The following is a 22324-nucleotide window of genomic DNA, read 5'->3' as shown; positions in this document are numbered from 1 at the left end:
TTCCGCTTACCCCTTGTCTGATATTTTATCCATTTTATTAGATGTTCATATTGGATCTGAACGTGCATCACGTTATTACTTACCTTCTATAGAACCTTCTCTCTCTGAACTCATCTCTAAAAATAGAGGAAAAACTCAGCTTATATGAGTATATGACAAAACATTTCTTATCAGAATTTTGTCGATGGAGTGTGAGTGGCTCCTTGTTCATTGTGAAGTAGTAGTGGTCTACACGTAAGAAGCGTGTCCACTCGACTCAAGTTCACGCGCTCCCAAGACTGATTTCGTGGACTGTGGTGACCGGAGCGCCAGTGCGCCCATCAAAATTTTGATGGAGAGTGACCTCTGGACTTTACGCTCCTGCGGGGAACTTCGGCGAAATTGTGAGGCTGATCCGGGGCATGGCACTGCGGTTTCTTTTGTGTATAAATCACCCTCGTACCCGGAGGGAATGACTTGCCACTGAGCAGATCGAAAGCAGAAGCAACGAGCTCGCCAGAGTTGGCTGCAATGGCTAAGAGCCACCGCCGGCTGTTCCCCATGCTCCTGTTGCTCTGCATCTCGATCTCGTCCATTGTTGTGCCTAGCGTCGCCTCTTCGTCCCTCCTCTCCTTCGACGTCCACTTCTCACGGTGGGGCTACGACCCACAGGAAGTACTCTTCCACCAGACCAGCCCAAGAAACCTCAGCTCCCATGGAGCCCGCGAACGCGACGTGTACACAGGCCACCAGGAGAAGGTGGTGCTCCGCCGCAATAAGAAGAAGAACTTCGTGCCCAGCACCTGCGACTGCTCGAGGATCGACGGGCTCATGTACGCGCGGCCGGCGCTGCTCCGGGGCCCGGCCACCGGCGAGGTCGCCAGCTTCAAGATGACGCTGTGCGTCAGGATCAACCGTGGTGAGGCAGGTAGCTCCAATGGCGTCCGCACCGGTCTGTTCCTGTTCCTGGTGCCCTACCCCTGGAATCGCGATGACACGAGGAAGATAGAGGTTGGGCTCGACAGCAACTGCCCGGCGATGATGGACGGACCCAGCCTCGGCAGTGACCCGGTCGTGTGCGCCCACGTCCACTACGACAGCGAGGAGGAGCTGCTCAAGGCCAACATCCGGGTCGGCGACCGGTCCTGCCTGTGCGTGAGGAAAATTGACCGGGGACGCATGCCCAGGGAGGCGGCCGTCGGGTTCGCCTCGACGATCGCCGGCGACCCGATCAAGCTGGAAAACGTTCTCACCTGGGCGTTCCACTCCACGCTGGAACCGAAGAAGAAGCAGGATCCCCCGCGGTTGCCGCCTGGTGCGGCGACCGGTGCTGACGGGAGCTCCTCGGGGGAGCAGCAGGTCCGCTTGGATCCCTGGAATCGCAACGCCGAGCTGAATTTCCGGTACCGGCGGAATTGGCAGCAGAATTGGCAACTGACGTGCAGCATCAGCGTGTCTCTGAGCTATGGAAACGCCAATGAAGGCATGGACTAGATTGAATTCAGACCAAACTCTATTTTGTGTAATATATGGCTATATTTTGCCTTCGGGTTCGGGCGTTCGATCCCCTTCCTAGCTAGTAGTTGTTATCTATGTCTATATCTAATTTATGAACTTATTCTTGTCGTGACTCTGTTTATTTTCCATTATAATCAACTTATCAGTGAAAATAAACAATAATTCCACTAAACGCACCTCTTATTTTCGGTTGTGATAAGCCGTTTCAGATATTCGAACTAGGAGATGCGAAAAACGATAAGCGAGTAAATCTCTGCTTATAGTTTATAATGTAAACATAGCCGAGAGAAAGCGGATATAAACAGAACCTTCTAATTTCTCAGTTTAATCTGAAGCCCCAATTTGGTAATAATCTCAATTTAGAATGCCACCAAAACGCCGCCAAAGACGCTTGTATGTTTCATAGGATTAGCTTGTCAGCATGCCCGCACGTGCACCGTGCTCCGTTTGGCCGTGGCCACTATCAGGGCACGGCGTCAGAGTATATTAAGGATATCTTCATATTAGGTAGATTAGTAATAATATCTGCATGGCATGCGCGTGCTATATATTTATATGATAATATTAAACTTGTTAATATAATAGAATAATCTATTAACTATAGTAAAATACAAAAATCAATATCCTTAGATTTAAAGAAAACGGCAATGTGCATAGATTTGTATCTATATCTAAAGATTAATATTGTATCCGTATCCTACTATATTTGTAGGAGAGGCTCATTACCCTTCAAATCATGCACCTCTATATATTCTACCTCAACACTCAGGCTAATACAACTATCTTTTATACACCAATTCTATTATTGTACAACATGGTATCCTAGTATGCGAGGGAACTTCGCATATATACTTGTAGGATCATAACATATTTTGTAGAAAACTATGGTTAATATAATAGATTTACGTAATACCATCAAGTTTTTGTTCATTCACTTCATCAATAGGTTGTACCGTGATTGTGTGAGACATTGATTGTTCATGTTTCGATTGAGATTCCGATTGATTTATTGTTCAGGTTCCGATTAGAATTCGGATTGATTGTCAGGACTCCAATTAGGATTCTAATTGACGGACCAAGGAAATATTGTTTGTTTTACAAATAGTAGAGATACAGATACAGATACAGATTTATGGGCGAATGATAATAAAAAACCGTTGTGGAAATAACTTTTACCCTAAAAACATATTTTAGTTTTTCACGAATACATATGTCGCTCTAATAACTCCAAAAATAGTCAGAAGCTAACTTATGAAATTATGAAACTAACTAATGGAATCACATTAATAGGAGCTCTCGAAGGTGAGATACTCAATAAACATGTAGATTATGTCTGACGATGTTACAAATAGGTTTGATCCCTAGTTTCATGATTAAGTAAAATCTATGAACTCCATTGATGAAAACTACATTGGAAATATAATGTATTATAATTAACATTGGCATTTCCTTCAACAAGATTTAAAAAAAAATCAAAAGCAAAGTGAAACGATCACATGAGCATTTTCTACCGTGCCAAATTTTGTGCTAATTATGAACAGCTTACTTCTTGAGTTGGCAGTAAAAAACCTTGTTTCTGTTGTAAAGGAAAAGTGAAAGAGAGAATAGAATGAATGATTGATTCTTTGATTGATGGTTTAGACCACTCATTTTATATGTACAAGAGGGGAAAAGATGTCTTCTCCCGAAGAGACATGCCCCTTCGGGAGTGACCCTTTCATATGCTTAGTGACATCCTAATGATGTCATTAATCTAATTAATAAAGTAATTACAGAATTGATCACTAATCTATTTGCTTCATAACACTCCCCCTTGATCAATTTTTCCTTCTTATTGTCTTGTAATCAATTTGATTTTCTTGTGGTTTGTAATCAATCGAAAAACTCCTTGAAAAACCCTATGGGAAAAATCAGGAGATGTATGTATATGTCATGGGAAAAACTCTTTAAACCCTTTTGGGAAAATAGGAAAAAATATTGATCTGACATATATTTGTTGATATTCCATTAAAAATCTTTTAAAACCCAGTGGAAAAAAATATAAGGAGAAAATGATATGGAATATCATTGATTGCAAACTTATATGAGAAAAACCTTGTAAGGAAAACTCATAAATAAATTTGAATGTATTATGATCTGTGGATCATATCTGAACTAATTCTCCACCAAAACCCGTTGGAAAAATATGAGGAGAAATTATATTTTGAATATCTTCTTAAAAACTTCTAATGAGAAAATAGAAGATATGATATATCTAATATGTCTCGAATACCCCTTTAAAAACTCCGGTGGGAAAAATTGGAGATATGACATAAAATATTGCCTCATTAAAAACCTATATATGAGAAAAACGTTAATAGGAAAACTCATTTAGGAAAAGAGTACAATTATATAATCTGATGATTATGATGGGTTGAATTGGTTATAATTCAAAGAGAATCTCCCCCTGAGTCTTGCAAATCTCATGATTTGGTTTGCAAGGTTTCTATTTCCCCATAAAATAGTTAGGAGCAATCTATTTTGTGATATTGCCCTTTATATAGCTTGCATTCTTTTTATTCAAATGCAAGGCGAATTATCTTCATAGACAATTATTAGTTTCATGATTGAACCATTGCCACATTAATGTTGTATGTGGTTGATCATTCTGTGAAGCCATATGTATTCACGTGAAGCTTCATATAATGTAATTATTTCAGAATGATTTGTGGATATAACTACAAGAGTCAGTTTTGATGACTTTCAAGATGTAGTTGTTCCACCGTGTAAAATTGCAAACCTGTTCAAGGTCTAGTATTATGGGGATCAGACATCTAGCCATTGTCAGTGTAACCAACTTTGGTCTTGTCTTGGCTAAAGCCAACATCAATTGTGCCTTGGAAATATCTGAAGATATTCTTAATTCACGTCCAATGGCATTTCGTTGGAGCTATGCTATGTCTGAGCTAGTAAATTTACAAGCTTAATTATCATTTATAGATAATATTCAATGATTCGATGAATCTTAAATTAATCATTCGTAGAAGTCATATATTAATGTGATGCTTCATAATGATAAGCCAAAGTTTCATTATTAGAATCTATTTTGATGATTCATATGAAATTTTAGTATCCGGGTATCAGTTTATATTCTGGCAAAATAGGGATTAGTTAGCCAGCATCTCGATATCCCACTTTTCATGTGTTCTGATTTGATATAGATTTGATTGTGTGTTCTGGATAATATGCTCTTTAATTTGATAATTTGAGCAAATAATCATGCTTAGCATGATTTCTTGTGGATAACAATACATACGGGACCATCTAGTTGATGCATCAATAAGTATCATAAAGTACTAATTTGGTCCGACTAATGGATGAATGGACCACAAATATCTCCTTGAATGCGTTCAAGTAACTGTAGTGGTTTAGCCTTGATCTTAAGATAAGAGGTTGTTAAGATTAATTTTCCCATGGCACATGCGGTGCACACAAAATTTGAAGATTTTGGGAAAACTTAAATTATTTATATGGTGACCAATTGAATTGCCGGTAATTTTGAAATCATCCATATCCTAGGATGACTAAGGCGATGATGCCATATTTTGAGGATATCAAGATTCTAAAAATTATCTTGTACGCAACATTTCTACGGGTTTGATGTATGTGTAATACGATCCCATTGATGTTGAAGGAATTCTTTCAAGCATTTGCTTGATATATCCGTAATTTTTATGATGAATTGATATTCATTATTGTTGTCATTATATGTTTCCACATGAAAACCATTGTAACAGATATATTTTTGTAACTCAATAGGGTAAAAGTTGAATCGGGATATAGGAGTGTATCCTCAATTGCTAATTGGGTACCCATAGGGAAAATTAATGTGCCTCGACCAAAAATCAATTGATCACAATATCGCAGTATACGATTTGTGTGAAATTTCCTTTACTCCTTGTGAGAGTTTGGAAGTATTTAATTTCCCTAAGTATGAGTGTTAGTGGTACCATGTTGTGACAGAACGGTCTAAATTAAACCGGCTTAAGTGTGCTAACTATCATCTTAAGTGTTAATCAAGTCACCGCGTACTTAAAACGGTGTAATCCGGTAGCCTGTTGGGATTAAGGATCGAAAACACCGGAAGTCTCACCCGAAGGCGAGCACAGATGATTACAAGTAAATAGAAGTTTTTAAAATTTAATTTACAAAACAGAACTTAACAAAATGAGTTTATGTAAAATATCAGAGTTCAAAATACAGCGGAATTAAATGGAAGTTTGATTTAAAAACCATGATACTACGAAGACGTGATGATGTCACATCGAGCCCACCAGTGTGGATCCTGGTTAGCTCCAACCAGCAACAAATACCTGAAAATAGGGTAACAACAAACCCTGAGTATATTGATACTCAGCAATACTTACCCGACTAGTGGAATATACTTAGCCGACTCCTAAACATGCAAGGCTCTTTGGCTCTGTAGTTCTTTTGCTGGAAAGCCGCTAGTATTGGGTCCTTACTTTCAATATTTTAGCTCCCTTTAGTTTAATAAGTAACACTAGATTTGCCGGAATAGCTAGGACACACATGGTTGATCAACTTATCTTATCAGATAAACCACAGTCATATCCCATATGCTCATCATTCCATTCTCGTTCATTCTTTTACTACGATGTGACAAAGTGATCAAGGTTCTCATATCCGCGAGTCACGGCGAATCGAACCGATTTAACCTTGCAAGGTGGACCTAACTCACACGACAAGTGCAACCCCGTCGAGTCGCACCGAGCAACCGTTCCCATAATTACCTCGAAGTCTGACTCGCGGCCGCAAACACTTGGATGATGAGTCCCACACATGCGAACACCTTGTGAACCTGTAGACGACTACATCATCCGCCCCTCACCCCTACGCCAGAGTAGCGGGTAGAGTCAGATTTCGTTGCAATTAGGTAATTAGCTTACCGGTTTCGACTACCTCCTACTTCCGGCATGTGGTTAGTACTATTCAAACTCGATCAACACTGCCAACAACGGTACGGTCCTCAAGCAACACAGGCGGAGGCTTATTTTCCATCCAATCCCTATCCATAACCAACTTCATCTCCGCTCGGTCTCAATTTCCTTCCTTTTCCTCATTAACCACTTTCAATCCACTTTGTCGTAAGTAACAAGAACCTACAACTCACGAGTGACAGAAATCACTCGACTTCTACCGAATTCTAATTAAGCCTGACAATACAAACGACCTGCACACTAGTAGAGTAACTGAGGGGACCTATGGATCATGCATCTTGGGTTCCAATCAACTCCTTGCAACGTAAATGCACAATAAATATATATATATATATATATATATATATATATATATATATATATATATATATATAATATTGAATACTAAAATTAAGGTTATGCTCCGGGGCTTGTCTGAGGGTAACACTAAGTTAGTGTTAATGCTATCAAGGCCTTGGGCCCTTCCGATCTTGGGCCGGGTCTTCGGTTGCTTCAGCGGGTCCTTCCATCTTCTGGCGATATCCGTCGAACACCGTCTTGTGGGTTGACTCCACACCACGTGCTTCACGTTCACACGTGTACATCTAGTGTACATAAATGAGGTGCAATAATACATATGTAAAAATGCACGGATGATGCAACAAAAGGTGCAGCAATACATGCACAAAATTATTATTGCCTAAACATGAACAACTATATAAGTGGAGGTTAATTAAACTCTGCACGAATCTAAACAAAATTAGCTATAAAAACATTTTGGCTAGCATAATTAAAACTATATAGTAAAAATTGTTAAACAACATATTTTATAGTTCTAACCTACGGAGCATGAAAATACAAGACTAACAAATCTAGTTTTTACATTTTTATCGGGCGACTCTGAACCCCAAATCTGGAGTATCTGGATGAATTCTCGAAGTATCCGGACTCCCAAGTCCGGAATATCCAGATAAATGGCCGGACTATCCGGACCCCTACCGGTCAGACCAGTATCTGCGACCGGTCAGACCGGTCCTACCCGACCTGGCCACATTACCGGTCAGACCGGTCCATTCGACCGGTCAGACCGGTCCTACCAAAACTAATCTCCAGCTAAGTCATAGAACACTGGTATAGCTCTCTAATTTAATTTAACATGACTCTCCTTAATTGTAAACTATCCTTTAACTTCTAAATATACTAACACATAGATAAACCAACTAACACCTCAAACCATGTTTTCTAGACATGAAACTTTTACGGTAGACTACACATGCCTAGATCAAACTACTGCCTAAATTTCAAAATTTTCAAACTAATAGATTGCCACAAACAATTTAAATAAGCCTAAACCTCATTTAATTTCTAACATGGGTCAAAAAGGGCATTTCGCAAGAATAAATATTTTTCCCTTGCACATACAAATGCAACCAATCTAACAAAATTAATTTTGTATTTTTAAGATTTTTCTTAATTTGTTAGGCAACCTACAAATTTCGCTAAACGAATAAAAGGTCTCCACCGGTCAGACCAGTTATAACAACCGGTTAGACCGGTCTCACCTAGGGCCATGGCCGGCGGCAGTTTGAGGCCGAAATCCGGCGAGCGAGTAATCAAGTTTCTGGGTATCATGAAGATTAGGTTGTGTCTCCAAATATGTCATTGGATTGAAATTCCATAACCATGTATTCAGTGCTCAATAGGTAGTTCCATGTAATGGGATCTCCCCATTATCATGTTCTGTAGAACATCTTTGCTGTGTTTCGTAGGAACATCTTGGGCGCAACTGATATTTGTAGGTTGATTGTTGAAGTGAGCTTCAAACTTGTCCCCTTAAACTTGTTTTCCAACGGATTTCAGATATAAATTAACCAAATATTTGGCATTGTTGCATTTTTGGTGATTGTGACAATCACATCTTTGACAAACTTGAAAGTTGTCATATAGAATATTTTCTAAAGAATGCTTTTGCCTTTGTTAGGAATCTTGTTTTGTGATGTTCCTTAGTTTTCCCTTGAAATTCATTCAGAATTTCATGCCATCAAAATTTTATTTTGATATTCTGATTATTATAGTGATTTTCTGCTTGGAGTAGGTCAAGTATGAGATCAGAATATTTGGCGTAGTTGTACCAACGGTATTGCTATTGCAATAACCTACTTGAAAAAGGGAAAATATAGATAATGACATTTCGATCATTTTTGCATCATCTATAATGATCACAAAGCTGAAACTTGCAACAAATCTTTGATACTGCAGAATTGGATTCTGCGATAGATTTGAAATTCATAGGACAAAATAGCGATTACTCACGCTATGCTTCTGGCAAAATGATTGCCCTATGTTTATTTTGAGGGCAACTCAAAATTTACGTGGATCCTTTGCCAATATCTTGAGATATACGTGAATATGACGTCTCAAGAAGTAATGTATTATATTTGGTTGTATCTAAAAAATGGGCTTGTGGATTCGGTTCATTGATGTCATCAATAAAACTTTTTGTTGTTAGCATTATTCTGATATTCGTAACCCAAGTCAGATAGTTGTGACTATCTTCCGTAGTTTCAGTGAAATTCTTATTAAATAGATGAGCCATTTTGATACATGAGAAATCATGTTTGAATTAATTTACTGAGGTAAATTAAATAATATATGTGTAAAATTTGTGCAAAATAAAGAAATCAAGATGATTCTTGAATCATAATTTAAGGTATATTTATTGGGAAAATTGGTTGTGTAGCATTGAAAGATGACGATTTCCGTAAAATACCACTAAAATCATTCCATCCCGTGAAATACCATCGAAACATGCAGAGTTACCTTGAACTAGCATTCTGTCACGTTTTCCGTCGTGCTCGCCGTCAGCTCCGCTTGCCCGTTCGTGCGGCTGGCTTCTGCCTCCAGCTCGCCGCTTCGTGCTCACCTGCATCGTCGCGCTCCCCCGCCCGGCCGCTCAGCTGCGGCCTCGCCGTGCGCTTGCCGTTAGCCCGCCTCCTGGTCGGCGAAGACGACGGCGTCACGGCGGCGGTAGCCCTCCTCGTGCTAGCGTGTGCACGACTACTTCCATCGCTTGCCGTCAGCTCGCACCGGCGCTCGCATCGCCTCTGCTCAACTAGCGTGTATCAAATCACCCCCTGTGCTCGACTCGCTGGACTCGACTTGCCGGAGCTCGATTAGTTCGAACAGGACATCGATTCGACCGTGCAGGACCTCGAATCACCGGACCTCGAGGTCACGACGGCTCGGCGTGGCCGGGAGCAGAGCTCGCCAGCGCGGCCGGGGCGGCGGAGCTTCCTCGCGCCTCCGCCAACAGAGCTTCCCCGCGCGGGGTCGGGGTGGCGGACCTCGCGGCTCTTGCCCGCAGCGCCGGCCGCGGAGCACCCGCACGCTGCCCAAGATGGAGCATGCACCTCCCGCCCGTGCTGGAACGCTCGCACGCTGCCACCGACGGAGCTCGCGGGTCACAGCTCCCCTGCTTGCGTCGCCGACGTGCCCGCCTGCCCCCGTGCCGGTGCTCGCTGGGGTTGGCCGCGCCCGCCCCCTGCGTCACGGCTCACCAGGGCAGGCCACCCCCACGCTTGCCGCTCCAGCGCCAGCCTACCTCACCGCCCTTGGCCTAGCCATCTCCCGCGTCGCTGCCAGCCACCCCGCGCTCGCCACCTCCTGCGCCGGGGCCGGCTGCCCCGTACCCACTTTCTCCTGTGCTCGGGCCATCGGGCACCGGGGCCTGGCCACGCCATGGGCCCGCCAGATCCTGCGCCAAGGCCGGCCACCGCTGCATCCGACTGCCCCCGCGCTCGGCCTCGCCGAGGCTGGCGGCCCCCGCGCCGGGACTCGCCGATGCCGGCCACGGCCGCGCCCTACTGCCCCCCGCCGGGACTCGCCGAGGCTGGCGGCCGTCGCGCCCTTTAGCCCCCGTGCCCGGGCTCGTCGAGATGGGTGGTCCTCGCGCTCGGGCTCACCGAGGCCAGCCGCGGCCGCGCCCTACTGCCCTCGCGCCGGGGCTCTCCGAGGCCGGTGGCCGCAGCGTCTTTGCCCGCTAGCCCCGCGCCGGTGCTCGCCGCCCCTGTGCCGTCGTGGGGGAAGCCAGGGAGGAGAAGGGAGGAGCTGGAGGCGGCAGCGGCGGCTCGGGCGTCGCCTTCTTGCCCTGCTGCTGAGAGAGGAGGAAGGGAGGGGATGATGGGGGGCAGCGAGGAGGAAGAAGGAGCTCGCGACGGACGAGTTAGCGGAACACGCGACGGAATGGTAGTTCGGGGTAACGTGGACTCTTTCGATGCTATTTTACGGAACAGAGGTTTTTTAATGGTATTTTGCGGAAACGACGATCTTTTGATGTTCTGAGACCAATTTTCCCATATTTATTCCGTAGTGCAACTATATTTATAATATTTCTGCGGGAATAAATGACTTGATAGTCATATTTATACAAATTTAATTTGTATAGAATATTCTGGATATACACATTATAGGTAATCATCATGAGATGTAGACCTTTAGTAATGGGCAAGTAACTTGATGCCTAAAAGCATGGTCTCAGGGCAAATAAATTCTTAAAGAATTTATCGCAGCCAATGCCTAGGTCTCAATTACCTTGTGTTTTTCCAAAAATTTATTTTTATATACCTTAATTTTAATTTTACATTATTCTACTTGATGTAGAATATAAATCAAGTGCTATATTTATAATGATACAAATAAAATAAATTGCACATGAAAAATATTATTCTAAAATAATATTTGCATAACCAATGTGAAATTTGTGGATCAATAACATACAATTACTGCGGTAATCGTAGCATCCATATTACATAGGTGCTAATTTCTAAAGTTGATAGTCTAGATAGCAATTTACAGTAATTATGCAAATTCAGAATAGTATGAGGACCAAAATAGAACAATCAAAGGCTTCAAATATAAACATGTAGTATAGAATATACGAAAGCATGTAAATATATGTAAATTCGGGGGTCTATTTGTGAAATTGCGGGGTGCTCGGCTTTGGTTTGGCCTGTTGGCCTGTGGTTCGGCCCAGCCTGTTGGCGTGGCCTGTGAATGACCAGCCTGGAAGGGGCGCCGGCCTGCAGGCCGGTTGGCGGCCTGTCTCGGCCTGCCTGGCCTGATTCGGCCCGAGTGAAAGGGGGGCCATCAGTGAGCGCATGCGCCACCGCACCCCTTGGCCCCAATCTCGGCCTGCCTGGCCTGATTCGGCCCGAGTGAAAGGGGGCCATCAGTGGGCGCATGCGCCACCGCACCCCTTGGCCCCAACCGCCGCCACGCCCGAGCGGCGCCATGGCCTTGCGCCGCTGCCGGCCCCTTGGTGGGGCGCCGCCGCCTGCCGGCTTCGCCGGTGTGCACCGCCGCCGGTGGGGTGTGCCGCCGGATCCGCCTCAGAGCGTCCCCGTCCGCGGCTGAGGGCCGGCCGCCGCCCTTGCCGTGCGCCGTCGGTCCGCCCGCGATGTGCGCGCCGGCGTTGCCGGCCGAGCGGGTGCCGACCGCTGATGGTGGGGTTGCGGGTGCAGGCGCCGTTTGCCCGATGGGCCGCCGCTGCCTGCGCGCCGGAGGGCGCCGCGGACGAGGGCCGCCGCCTAACGCTGCAGCGCTGCGGCCGAGCGTCGCCGCCGCCATTGTTGGGCGCCGCCGCCGCCCCTGGATGCCGCCGGCCCTTGTGCCGCCCGCTGTCTTCGCCGGAGGGCGCGGCCGTCGCGGGGGCCGTGCGCCACTGGAGGGCGTCGCGCCGAACGCCGCCGATGCCGGAGGGCCGGCCGCGCCCAGCGCCCCTAGCGCCGCTGGCGCCATGGCCAGTGTTGAAGAGGCGACCGCGACCATCGTGGAAACGACGGCCATGGCGGTGATGGCGTCTGGCGAGGCATCGACCATGAAAAGCGACGAGAAATCCGTCCTCCAGTGCGAAGAATCGAAGGTTTGTCAAGTTCATTCTTACCTGTCGATTCAGGCGTCGTTTCTATTCTTGTCCATGGATGGGGACCGTGAATTCTCCAGTGATGTGTTCTTGGCGAGTTCCTGTTTGATTCTCGGCGAGATTTGAACGGCAAGAATTGAAGTCCTGATCCCGTCGAGTTCTCTGTCGGCCTCATCTTCTTGCGCTCTGTGGAGAAAGCGTGACTGATAACGTGTTGTAAAGGAAATGAGAAAGAGATAATAGAATAAATGATCGATTCTTTGATTGATGGTTTTCACCACTTTTTTTATATGTACAAGAGGAGAAAATGTGTGTTTTTTTTTTCAAATGGACATGCTTCTTCGGGAGTGATCCTTTCATGTGCTTAGTGACATTCTAATGATGTCATTAATTTAATTAATAAAATTATTACAGAATTGATCACTAATCTATTTGCTTCATAACAATTTCTTGGGGCGACTCTTTTCTACGGAGCCAAGATCTTCTGCTAACTACTACACCCTCTGTCCCACAAAAAGTGTAGTTTTAGAAAATTTCAAACACATTACCCATTCAAAAAAAATGACTTGTTGCCCCTAATTACTTCTACCAATTATGACTGAAAATCGTGTTATTTATTTGATTTTCTGGATCCTCAATGAATGCATATGCATTGGAACTAGAAAAATAATATCTACTAAATATTTGATTGGCTCTATGAGTTTTTCTATACAATACTTTCTTGGTACTTGTTATTACTTTAATTAAATAGATCTCATTAGAGCAAGTATTATGGAGGGTAAAGAGCTGACTGAGAATCTACGTGGACAAAAAAAAAAGAAAAGGGGGCGGACGTCTCACTATCCACCCACTGCAGCCGGCTGAGAGATCTTTTGCCCACTGTGATTGGGTGAGCCAGCAGGACCCACTACAATTATTGCCTGCATCCTAGCCGGCCGAGCCAGCGGGACCCACTACAATTATTGCCTGCATCCTAGCCGGCCATCGGCGTACCCATAAACCATGCTCTTACAAGCTAAAACTATATTTTTTGGGATAAAATTTAAATGTTAAAACTACATTTTTTTTACGAAGGGAGTATGCAACAAGGAACAATTCGAGTCTCACCAAAAAAAAATCATACTGAGCATCTCGATGCCAAATTGCTGTATGTAGCATATTATGGGTACATTAATTAGCATATTATTAGGTAGCATAAAACACATACTCCCTTCATACTCGAAAAGAATGTCGTTTTGGATAAGATTTGGGTCAAACATTGGAAATATAAATTATGAATAACTTTCAAGTCGTTGAGATTCAAAATACAAAAACTATATGAATAGATTTGTTTTGAAAAATACTTTCAAAAAAGTATAAATATATATTTTTGCGATAAATATTTTTATAAAAATAAGAAGTCAAAGTTAAATTTTAGAGAATGTGTCGCTGTCCAAAACAATGTATCGAGGGAATACTACGGGAAGTGGGGAAGTGGCGTTTTTTTAAGGCGAAGAACCAAACGCCGCGTAGCCGCGTTGGGAATCAGACGAATCAGGATCGTCGAAGATCGCAGAGCACAAGTGCTAACTCTGACGGTCAATCATCGGCCGAGCAGTCGTCGGTTTCAACTCTGAAGAGGCGCCGCAGCCCATGTATAAATTGCACAGTACTCTTTCATCGTTTCACCATCGCTCTCAGCCTCCCACCGTCTCACACTGTAGTATCTCCCTCGTCCCCTCCTGCCCTTCTACTACTAAGCGAGATGCCTTCTGCAGCGGAGACCCTCACTGAGCTTGTTCACTCGTCGAAACAGATCAAGATCCAAGGGTTTTCTGCGACAGCTGCCATGGCCGGACACGAGGTCCTCACGTCCGTGAGATGGAAGTTCGGCGGATATGATTGGGAGGTTCAAGTGCTTCAAACAAGAACTGTGGTAGTGTTGCGATTAATCTCCTCTTCTGTAGTGAAGTGCGCCCGGCCAGCGGTGTCAATGCCATCTTCAGCTGTCGGTTAATAGATCCTAGCGGGATGATCAAGCCATCGTCAGGGATTTCCTGGACAGGAAAGTTTAGGCGTTCAGGGATTCTTGCTATCTAGGAGCCCTCATGACCACTACCGGACTCGCGTATTTTGCCGAGTGTCACAGACACTCGGCAAAGGCCGAAAAACACTCGGCAACTTCTTTGCCGAGTGTAGCACTCGGCGAAGCGCACACGATCTTTCTTCTACCGATGAAGCCGGATTTGCCGAGTGTCTTTTCTCGGGCACTCGGCAAACCTTTGCCGTGTGCCAAGCCGCACTCGGTAAAAAAAAAAGTTGAAACGGAACGGACAACAGCAAACTGGCGAACGGAACAGGCGAACGGGACGAACGGGACGGCCAAACGGGACGGGGTCGAAAACTTTGCCGAGTGCCAACGCGTGGCACTCGGCAAAGATTCAAACTTCTCCGAGTGCCAAGCTGGCAGCACTCGGCGAAGTTTCGAGCTTTGCCGAGTGCTGCCAGGTCGGCACTCGGCGAAGTTTGGATATATGCCGAGTGCCACGCGTTCGGCACTTGGCAAAGTTTCAGACTTCGCCGAGTGTCAAAGTAATTGCACTTGTCGAATCCTTTTTCCAGGAAATAGAAAAATGGTTGCTTTGCCGAGTGTCAGGGTAATAACACTCGGCAAAGCTTGCTGTTTTTTTATTTTTTTCTGTTTTTTATGTAATAACCACATCCATCAGAAATAAAGCATATATACATTCCAAACATTTAATATAGCATATATACGGCACATCCATCACAAATATCGCATAATAGCACAAATATCTCACGATACATAGCACGAATATCACAAATAACACAAGTCCAATATCGATGCCATAAGTGTAACGTTCAACAAGCACAAGTCCAACAAATTAAACAAGCACAAGTCTAACAAGTACAAGTCTGTAGAACAAATACCATAAACTACTCTAAATCAGCTCGGTGGCCACTGTGACGCCGCCGGTGCCGGTGAATGCTCGTCCGGAGGCTCATTTGACCCCCCCCCAATCGATTGATTCTGCAAAAAATAAATAAAGGATTACATCTTGAGAAAATTGTAAGAGTTCATGTCCCTCTTCATAGTATGACATTCCTAAACTCAATTTGAAAAGAGAAAATATTAAATGAATAGCCGCTTTTCAACTTTCATATCTTTGACTTAGCTCATGTATATATCAGCTGTGATACCTTCTAATCATTCTTATTAAAGCATATGTCATTAATCAACCAACCACTAAGTGAGTCTAGATGTTCTTTCGGATATAGCACATGATATATTGACATAAAGTATCTCAAAATTTGAATATATATGTGCAAGCAAAGTAAATCTATATATCATACTCACAGGAGTGCCTGTAGCGCCAGATGGAGGAAAGATCGAAGGAAGGCCTAGCGGTGGCAGCGGTGGTGGAGGCCAGGGCATCGTTGGCGGCGGTTTATAGTTGATTGCGCCAAGGCCTTGGAGATATGAGAACATGGTCTGCATCTGTTGTTGCGCGGCCTCTCGCTCAGCAAGAAGCGCCTGCTCCATCCTCTGTCGTTCCTACATCCGCTCTTCCTGCCACCTGCGCTCTTGCTCCTACCTTAGCATCCGCTCCTCCTCCAGCCTCGCCTCGATCTCCTCCCGCCTCTTCGTCTCTTCGTCCATCCGGGCCTATAAGATTTCACCCAAATGTTACAATACGAACAAAAGATAACTAAAAGCAACGAACGACAAACGGAGCAGAAATAACCTGGATTGCATGCACGCTAGCCACTGAAGTCTCAGGCCGTGGGCATACTGGCTGTGTCGACAAGGCTGTTGGCGATCCAGTAACGGCTGTGCTTCTTCCCTCCTCCTGCCCTCATGATGGCTTCTCCAGAAAGGGGCTGGGTGGCCGGATCCCATGTGTCCCCATGGAGTGCCTTTCCCATCTCCGTGTACTCAGTGATACGCGTGTGGACGCTCGGGTTGCTGTATGCCTCGGGTGGATCCGCCGGGTTGTAGGAGACGTCGGACGTCACCCTGCCCTTGTGCGCCATACAGTATGCCTGGAAGTCATTGCATTCCTGATCTTCATGTGACTCCGACTGCAAGCAAAGCGAAAGAATACAATGATTAGTGAGAATGCAAAATTTAGAGTTTGAAAGTACCAAAAAGTGTAATGACTTACCCAAACATCCCTGTACTCGGGAAGGCCTCGGCTGTCTTGATGGTGTGGCGCACCTTGCATCAACAAGCGGCACTCCCGGCATAAGTTGTGCCGCTGAATCCACTCCTCGCTAAGCCACTTGTCCACCATCATTTCCCAGCACATGCCCTTGCCGGCGCACCAGTTCGGAGGCACCTACACGTAATGGAAGCAAAGTGGATGACATTTCCGAAAATGAAATTCAAAAGAAATGAGTAGTGATTTCATCATTTAACCTCAAGTATTGTTCCCGTGTGAGGAACATATTTCTTGCTACGTCCTTGCCTACCTTTCTTTTTTCCACATCGGCGCAGTAGGTAAATACGGCCTGAATACGCGCCTCGTAGTGCATGTCCTTCACTAGTTTGCGACATGCTGTGTCAGTCACCTGAGCCGCTATGGCCTCATATACTGGCTCGCACATGTAGAAATCCTGCATATAGACTCGATAATTGCAGTCAATATTCAAAGAGTTTCAAATATATGGTAACTATTCACCAATATAGTGCGACGACTTACCCAGAATTCTCCCACCACCCGTCTCGCCTTGTTGCCGAACGACCTCCCTTCCCGATCTTCTGCATCTGGGACGGCGATGTAGTGGTCCCACGTGTATGCTGGCTCTAGGATCCCGGCATGCATCACCAGCCCAGGGAAGAGCTCCCTGCATAGGGTTCCCAGGATGCCGTTGGGCTTCCTTTTGTGGGCACCCGCCTGCACGCGCATCCAATACCTGTAAAAGTGTATAACATAAAGTATTAGTGTCTTGTCATTTTGAACATATGAATTGAAAAATAAATGACATTGTGCATAACATAAAGTATTACCTGTCCGGTACCGGTTGAATCATCGGGCGTCTCGCAAGAGGTATCGGCCGCTGCGGCAGTTGCGACGGTCCTCGCAACCATACCGCCCTCGTATCTCCTGCTGCCTCCTCCTCCTCCTCCTGTCTCGGCTCCTCTTGCTCCTCCTGCTCCTGCTCCTGCTCCTCCTCCTCGTCCTCCTCCGCCGCCGCCGTCGTCGTCAAATCTGGAGGTGTCCTCTCCCTCCTGCTCCTTCTCATCCTCCCCTGGCCTCCACCACCTGTCTTACCTCCTCTCGTTCTCCCTGGCCCTCGTCCCCAACGCCTCCTGGACCCCTCTGAGGCATTGGACCCCCCTGCTGCACTGGACCCCTCAGGAGCCTCTTGCTCTCCACCACTACTCTTGTACAAGGCGCTCAGGAAACCAATTTTGCCCCCGCCTGGCATTTCGAATCAATAACCTGCAATGAATAATTGTAAACGAATCAGCAAAAATGAACAATATGTACTTAACAAATTATGCAAAATAAACAATAAATATATCTACAAATATGCAAAATCAGTTCATAGAATTAAACAATTCGGTTCATAGCAAATTAAGCAAAATAAAATAATATATATACATAGAATTAAATAATTCAGTTCATACATGTACTAGAAATAGTCATCATGATTGAGATTAGCTGGATCATAATCCTCATCATCACTATTAGGCTCCTCGACGTAATCAGCATTATTCGGAGGAGGAATGCCATCTTCATTGTCTCTGCCCAAACGCAGCCGCTTGAGTAATTCTAAGTCATGAGCATTTTCAACCTCGTCTCCAACTTCCTCGTCAGCAATCCTTTCATTGTCCACTTTCATTCCCATCACGTCACTTAAGTCTATCTCGAAACTCCCTTCTAGTCTTTCTTCTTGAAAGAACTCTCTGCCATTGTTGTAGTCTTCATTGTTTGGGACAGGAAGTTTGCCGTGTGGCGATACCTTATACACAACATCCCAACCCTGAAGACGTTTGTCGGTTTGGCATGGATATGAGAGATAATAAACTTGTGTGGCATGTTGAGCCACAATGTAGACATCGTCGCCTGGTAACTTTGAATCCAGACTAATTTCGACTAGGCCAACATTTGGGGTCCGTCTGGTTAATGTAGGATCAAACCAATGTCATTTGAAAATAACGGGAGTCGGTGGTACGGAACCTTGAAACTTGAGTTCGTATATTTCTTCAAGTCTTCCATAATACTCAACCCCATCTTGGCCTGGCGTAAAGACTCCAGTATTAGTGGTTTTTCGATTGGGCCGACTTTGCTTGTATCCTGTTGTGTGAAAGCGATATCCATTCACGTCATAAACATTAAATGACTTAACCCTATAGCTAAATCCATCAGCCACTTGTCTCAACTCGGCAATCATGGACGAATCGGTTTGCCCCTGAAAGCGAAAGGGACAAAGTTCGTCATATTGTTCGAAACGTTAAATGACTTGAACCTATAGCTACAGCAAAGATCCTGTGAATCGGAGTTTACCTTTTGTTGCAACCAATAAATGAAATCGGGCTGAGAATTTCCAGCGCCATTTTTAAGAAGAGACTCCGATTCGTTCTGGGTCGGAGACCTTGAGCGACACCAGAATTGATGAAGAAATTGCCTGTGTGAAATATGATCAAGGGGTTGGATGCTACTTAGTGCAAACGCAAGAAGATGTTAAATGAGATGCTGAATCGTGGAACATCGTGAACATGTTAAATGAGAACTTACCCTATGTACGGCTCCACCTCAGAAAGGTTGGTCAACAAATAAAGCATGATACGGCGCCACTCTTCATGGTTCAGGGTCTTGTACCTCGCATCACTTGCACTTCCAAGTTGCCCTCGGAAAATGCTGAGACTCGATTCATTATCGCCAGTATTGTAACGAGGAGGTGGATTATGCACGCTGGAAAGCTTCTTACCATAGTATTTAGTCGTGAAGTTTGACACCTCCTCCAAAATATATGCCTCAGCAATCGAAGCCTCAATTTTGCATTTATTCTTACATTTCGTTCGAAGAACCTTCTGGCATCTTTCAACTGGATAGCACCAACGGAGCTGCACAGTCCCTCCCATTCTTGCCTCATAAGGCAGATGCAGAAGCAAATGCTGCATTGGATTGAAGAAGGCTGGTGGAAAGATCTTCTCCAACTTACAGAGCAACACGGGAGCCATTTTTTCCATGTACGCAATAACAGCCCGAGATAACTCCTTAGCAAAAAGCTGACGGAAAAAAATTGCTCAACTCTGCTAGCACGAGCCATACATTATTAGGTAAGTAGCCTCGAACCATCACCGGAAGAAGCCGCTCAATCCATATATGGTAGTCATGACTCTTTAGCCCGTTGATTCGCATAGTAGTCAAGTTCACACCCCTCCTAAGATCCATCGGGAAATTGTAACTTTTGGATCCACTATAGTGCTTCTTTCTTCTGGGCCCTCGTGAGGACGAAGTCGGCCTGTGTCTTCTTCCATTTCCTCCCGGGTCCAGGAGTCCTCATTTCGTATCTTGGTCTATCGCACAACATTGTCAGATCCACTCTTGCCTTTACATTGTCCTTCGTCTTATCAGAATTGTCCATGACTGTTCCAAAAAATGCCTCCCCCAATTCTTTTCAGTATGCATCACATCAATGTTGTGTGGAAGCAGAATATCATCAATATAAGAGAGCCTCCACAGCCCAGACTTCTGAGTCCAAGCATGTTCCTCACCGTACCCAACAAAATCACCGCCATCGTTGACTTGGAGAGCGTCTATCTGAGCATGAATCGCAGCACCCGTCATTAAAAACCATTTTGTCCATCCAGTACTTTGTCCCGTTTCAGGACCAAGATGTTCAAATTTCCCTTTCAATTGTTTGAAAATGTCTCAAATTGGACTAAATAACATAAATATCATTTTTCCATTCATTATACTTCATTTATACTATATTTTGCAGTTCAAAATTGTATTATTCCCAAAATATCCTTTTAACCAAATAAATTAACTAAATATAGTAAACATAACGAAAAATATACCAAATTCTAATATGCAGTGTTTTGTATAGTATAGTAGCTAAGAAAAAAGTTTGGATTGCATTGGAGAAATTTTTTGTTATTTCGCCGAGAGCTAAAGTCGGCACTTGGCAAAAAGTTTCAATTCCGAGTGCCAGACCTATTGCACTAGGCATTCACAGAGCTTTGCCGAGTGCCGGACAGCTGGCACTCGGCACAGAAAGTTTTGCCGAGTGTCCCCAGCCTGGCACTCGGCAAATCATAACGGTAACGGTCTTCGTACAGTGTAACGTTCGTGGCAACAGGATGGCAACGGGGTAACGGTCGTGTGCGGCGCACGTGATTGTCTTTGCCAAGTGCACACTGTGAGCCACTCGGCAAAGAATAAAGGCGGCCCCGTTGTAACGGGCGTGTGGGGGCTTGTGTGGCGCACGTGACACTTGTTGCCGAGTGCTGCCCACGCAGCACTCGGCAAAGGTGCGTTCGCCGAGTGTCTTGAGTTAGGCACTCGGCAAAGATTTCTTCCGCCGAGTGTTGTCTGTTTGCTGAGTGTTTTTTCGTAGGCACTCGGCAAATAGTAATTTTGCCGAGTGCTCGATATTGTGCACTCGGCAAAGCCTTCGGCACTCAACATACGTCGGGTTTCCGGTAGAGGACAAGATATAACCTGCAAACATCAGTTTACCTCCAAGATGATGCGTTCACCGTGGAGTGTACGCTCAAGGTGCTCAGAGAACTCCGTGACAAAGCAACCTCCCATCGCCCGGCCGATCATCTACTACCGTCCTCCGGTCTGAACCATCACCTCGGCGAGCTCCTGCAGAAGGGCACGGGAGCCGACGTCACGCTCGCCTTGTCGACCGGCGAGTCCTTCAAAGCGCACAAGGGCTACTCGCTTCGAGATCCCCGGTCTTCGCGGCGGAGTTCTTCGGCCACATGAAGGAGACGCGGTCGCCGATCGTCGAGATCCAGGACATGGACGCGGCGGTGCTGGGAGCCATGCTCCGCTTCATCTACACCGACTCGGCGCCGGAGCTCGACCGGCCGGAGGATGGGGCGGCCGTCGCGCAGCACCTCCTCGTCGCCGCGGACAGGTACGGGATCGACAGGCTCAAGCTGTTCTGCGAGGACAGGCTCTACGATGGCGTCAACGTCGAGACCGCGGCGGCGACGCTGGCCTTGGCGGAGCAGCACGGGTGCTCGCATTCGCATCTCAAGGCCAAGTGCGTCGAGCTCATCGCTGCGAACCTTGAGGCCGCCATGGCAACCGAGGGGTACAGCCATCTCATGGCGAGCTGCCCGTCGGTTATGAACGACCTCCTCAAGGCTGTGCACGGAAGGAAGAACTGATGATGAAGAGTTAAGCACACAATGTTTCAAGGATCCATCATCTATGAGAGTAACACTCGGTTAAGTTAAGTGGCAACTTATTATCTGCTTTACATTATATAGAAAAAATCCTGCTTTACTGCGTCTATGTATGAGCAACTTACTTACTGCGTGCATTTAGCACGTGCTAGAGTTATATATATGGATGGTGTGATGGAACTCGTCTGTAATTTTCTCTTATCCAAAGTCTGAACATATGAGTGTTCATCCATATTATTAAGCGAGCCATTTTGACTATGATTTTTTTTATCTGAAAACTTGTCTTTGCAAGCATTTCATTAGAGCGGAATAGCCAAAATCGTCCCTCAACTATCACTCGTGACTCAGTTTCGTCCCTCAATTATAAAATGTCCACTTTGATCCTTGAACTATGCAAAGCAGTTTCGTCCCTCAACTATAAAAACATCCACTTTGATCCCTGAACTATGCAAAGCGGGTTAATTTCATCCATCTGTTGATGTGGCGTGCCACCGTGGACTGCCAAGTCAGCACCGAGTCAGCATATAATGAGAAATACCATTTGTACCCTCCATA

At 45.3% G+C, this 22324-nt stretch overlaps 2 protein-coding genes and 1 pseudogene across 2 annotated transcripts; 2 read left to right on the top strand and 1 right to left on the bottom strand.

Moving 5' to 3' along the window:
- Positions 1–441: 441 nt before the first annotated feature.
- On the top strand, positions 442–1618 carry LOC120671595. Its single transcript, XM_039951968.1, has one exon. It carries the CDS (start codon positions 511–513, stop codon positions 1471–1473), a length of 963 nt encoding a protein of 320 aa, XP_039807902.1. The 5' UTR covers positions 442–510; the 3' UTR covers positions 1474–1618.
- Positions 1619–11191: 9573 nt separating this feature from the next.
- On the bottom strand, positions 11192–12741 carry LOC120671592 (translation initiation factor IF-2-like). Its single transcript, XM_039951965.1, has 2 exons — positions 12415–12741; positions 11192–12331 (listed from the first exon to the last, which is right to left on the bottom strand). Exons 1-2 carry the CDS (start codon positions 12566–12568, stop codon positions 11619–11621), a joined length of 867 nt encoding a protein of 288 aa, XP_039807899.1. The 5' UTR covers positions 12569–12741; the 3' UTR covers positions 11192–11618.
- Positions 12742–14004: 1263 nt separating this feature from the next.
- LOC120671591 lies at positions 14005–22001 on the top strand (annotated as a pseudogene).
- The last annotated feature ends 323 nt before the right edge of the window (positions 22002–22324 follow it).

Source organism: Panicum virgatum, chromosome 4N (assembly GCF_016808335.1).
Source record: "Panicum virgatum strain AP13 chromosome 4N, P.virgatum_v5, whole genome shotgun sequence".
NCBI lineage: Eukaryota > Viridiplantae > Streptophyta > Magnoliopsida > Poales > Poaceae > Panicum > Panicum virgatum.
Note: the sequence above shows the minus strand (reverse complement) of the source record. Positions and strands in the feature narration are given on the sequence as shown.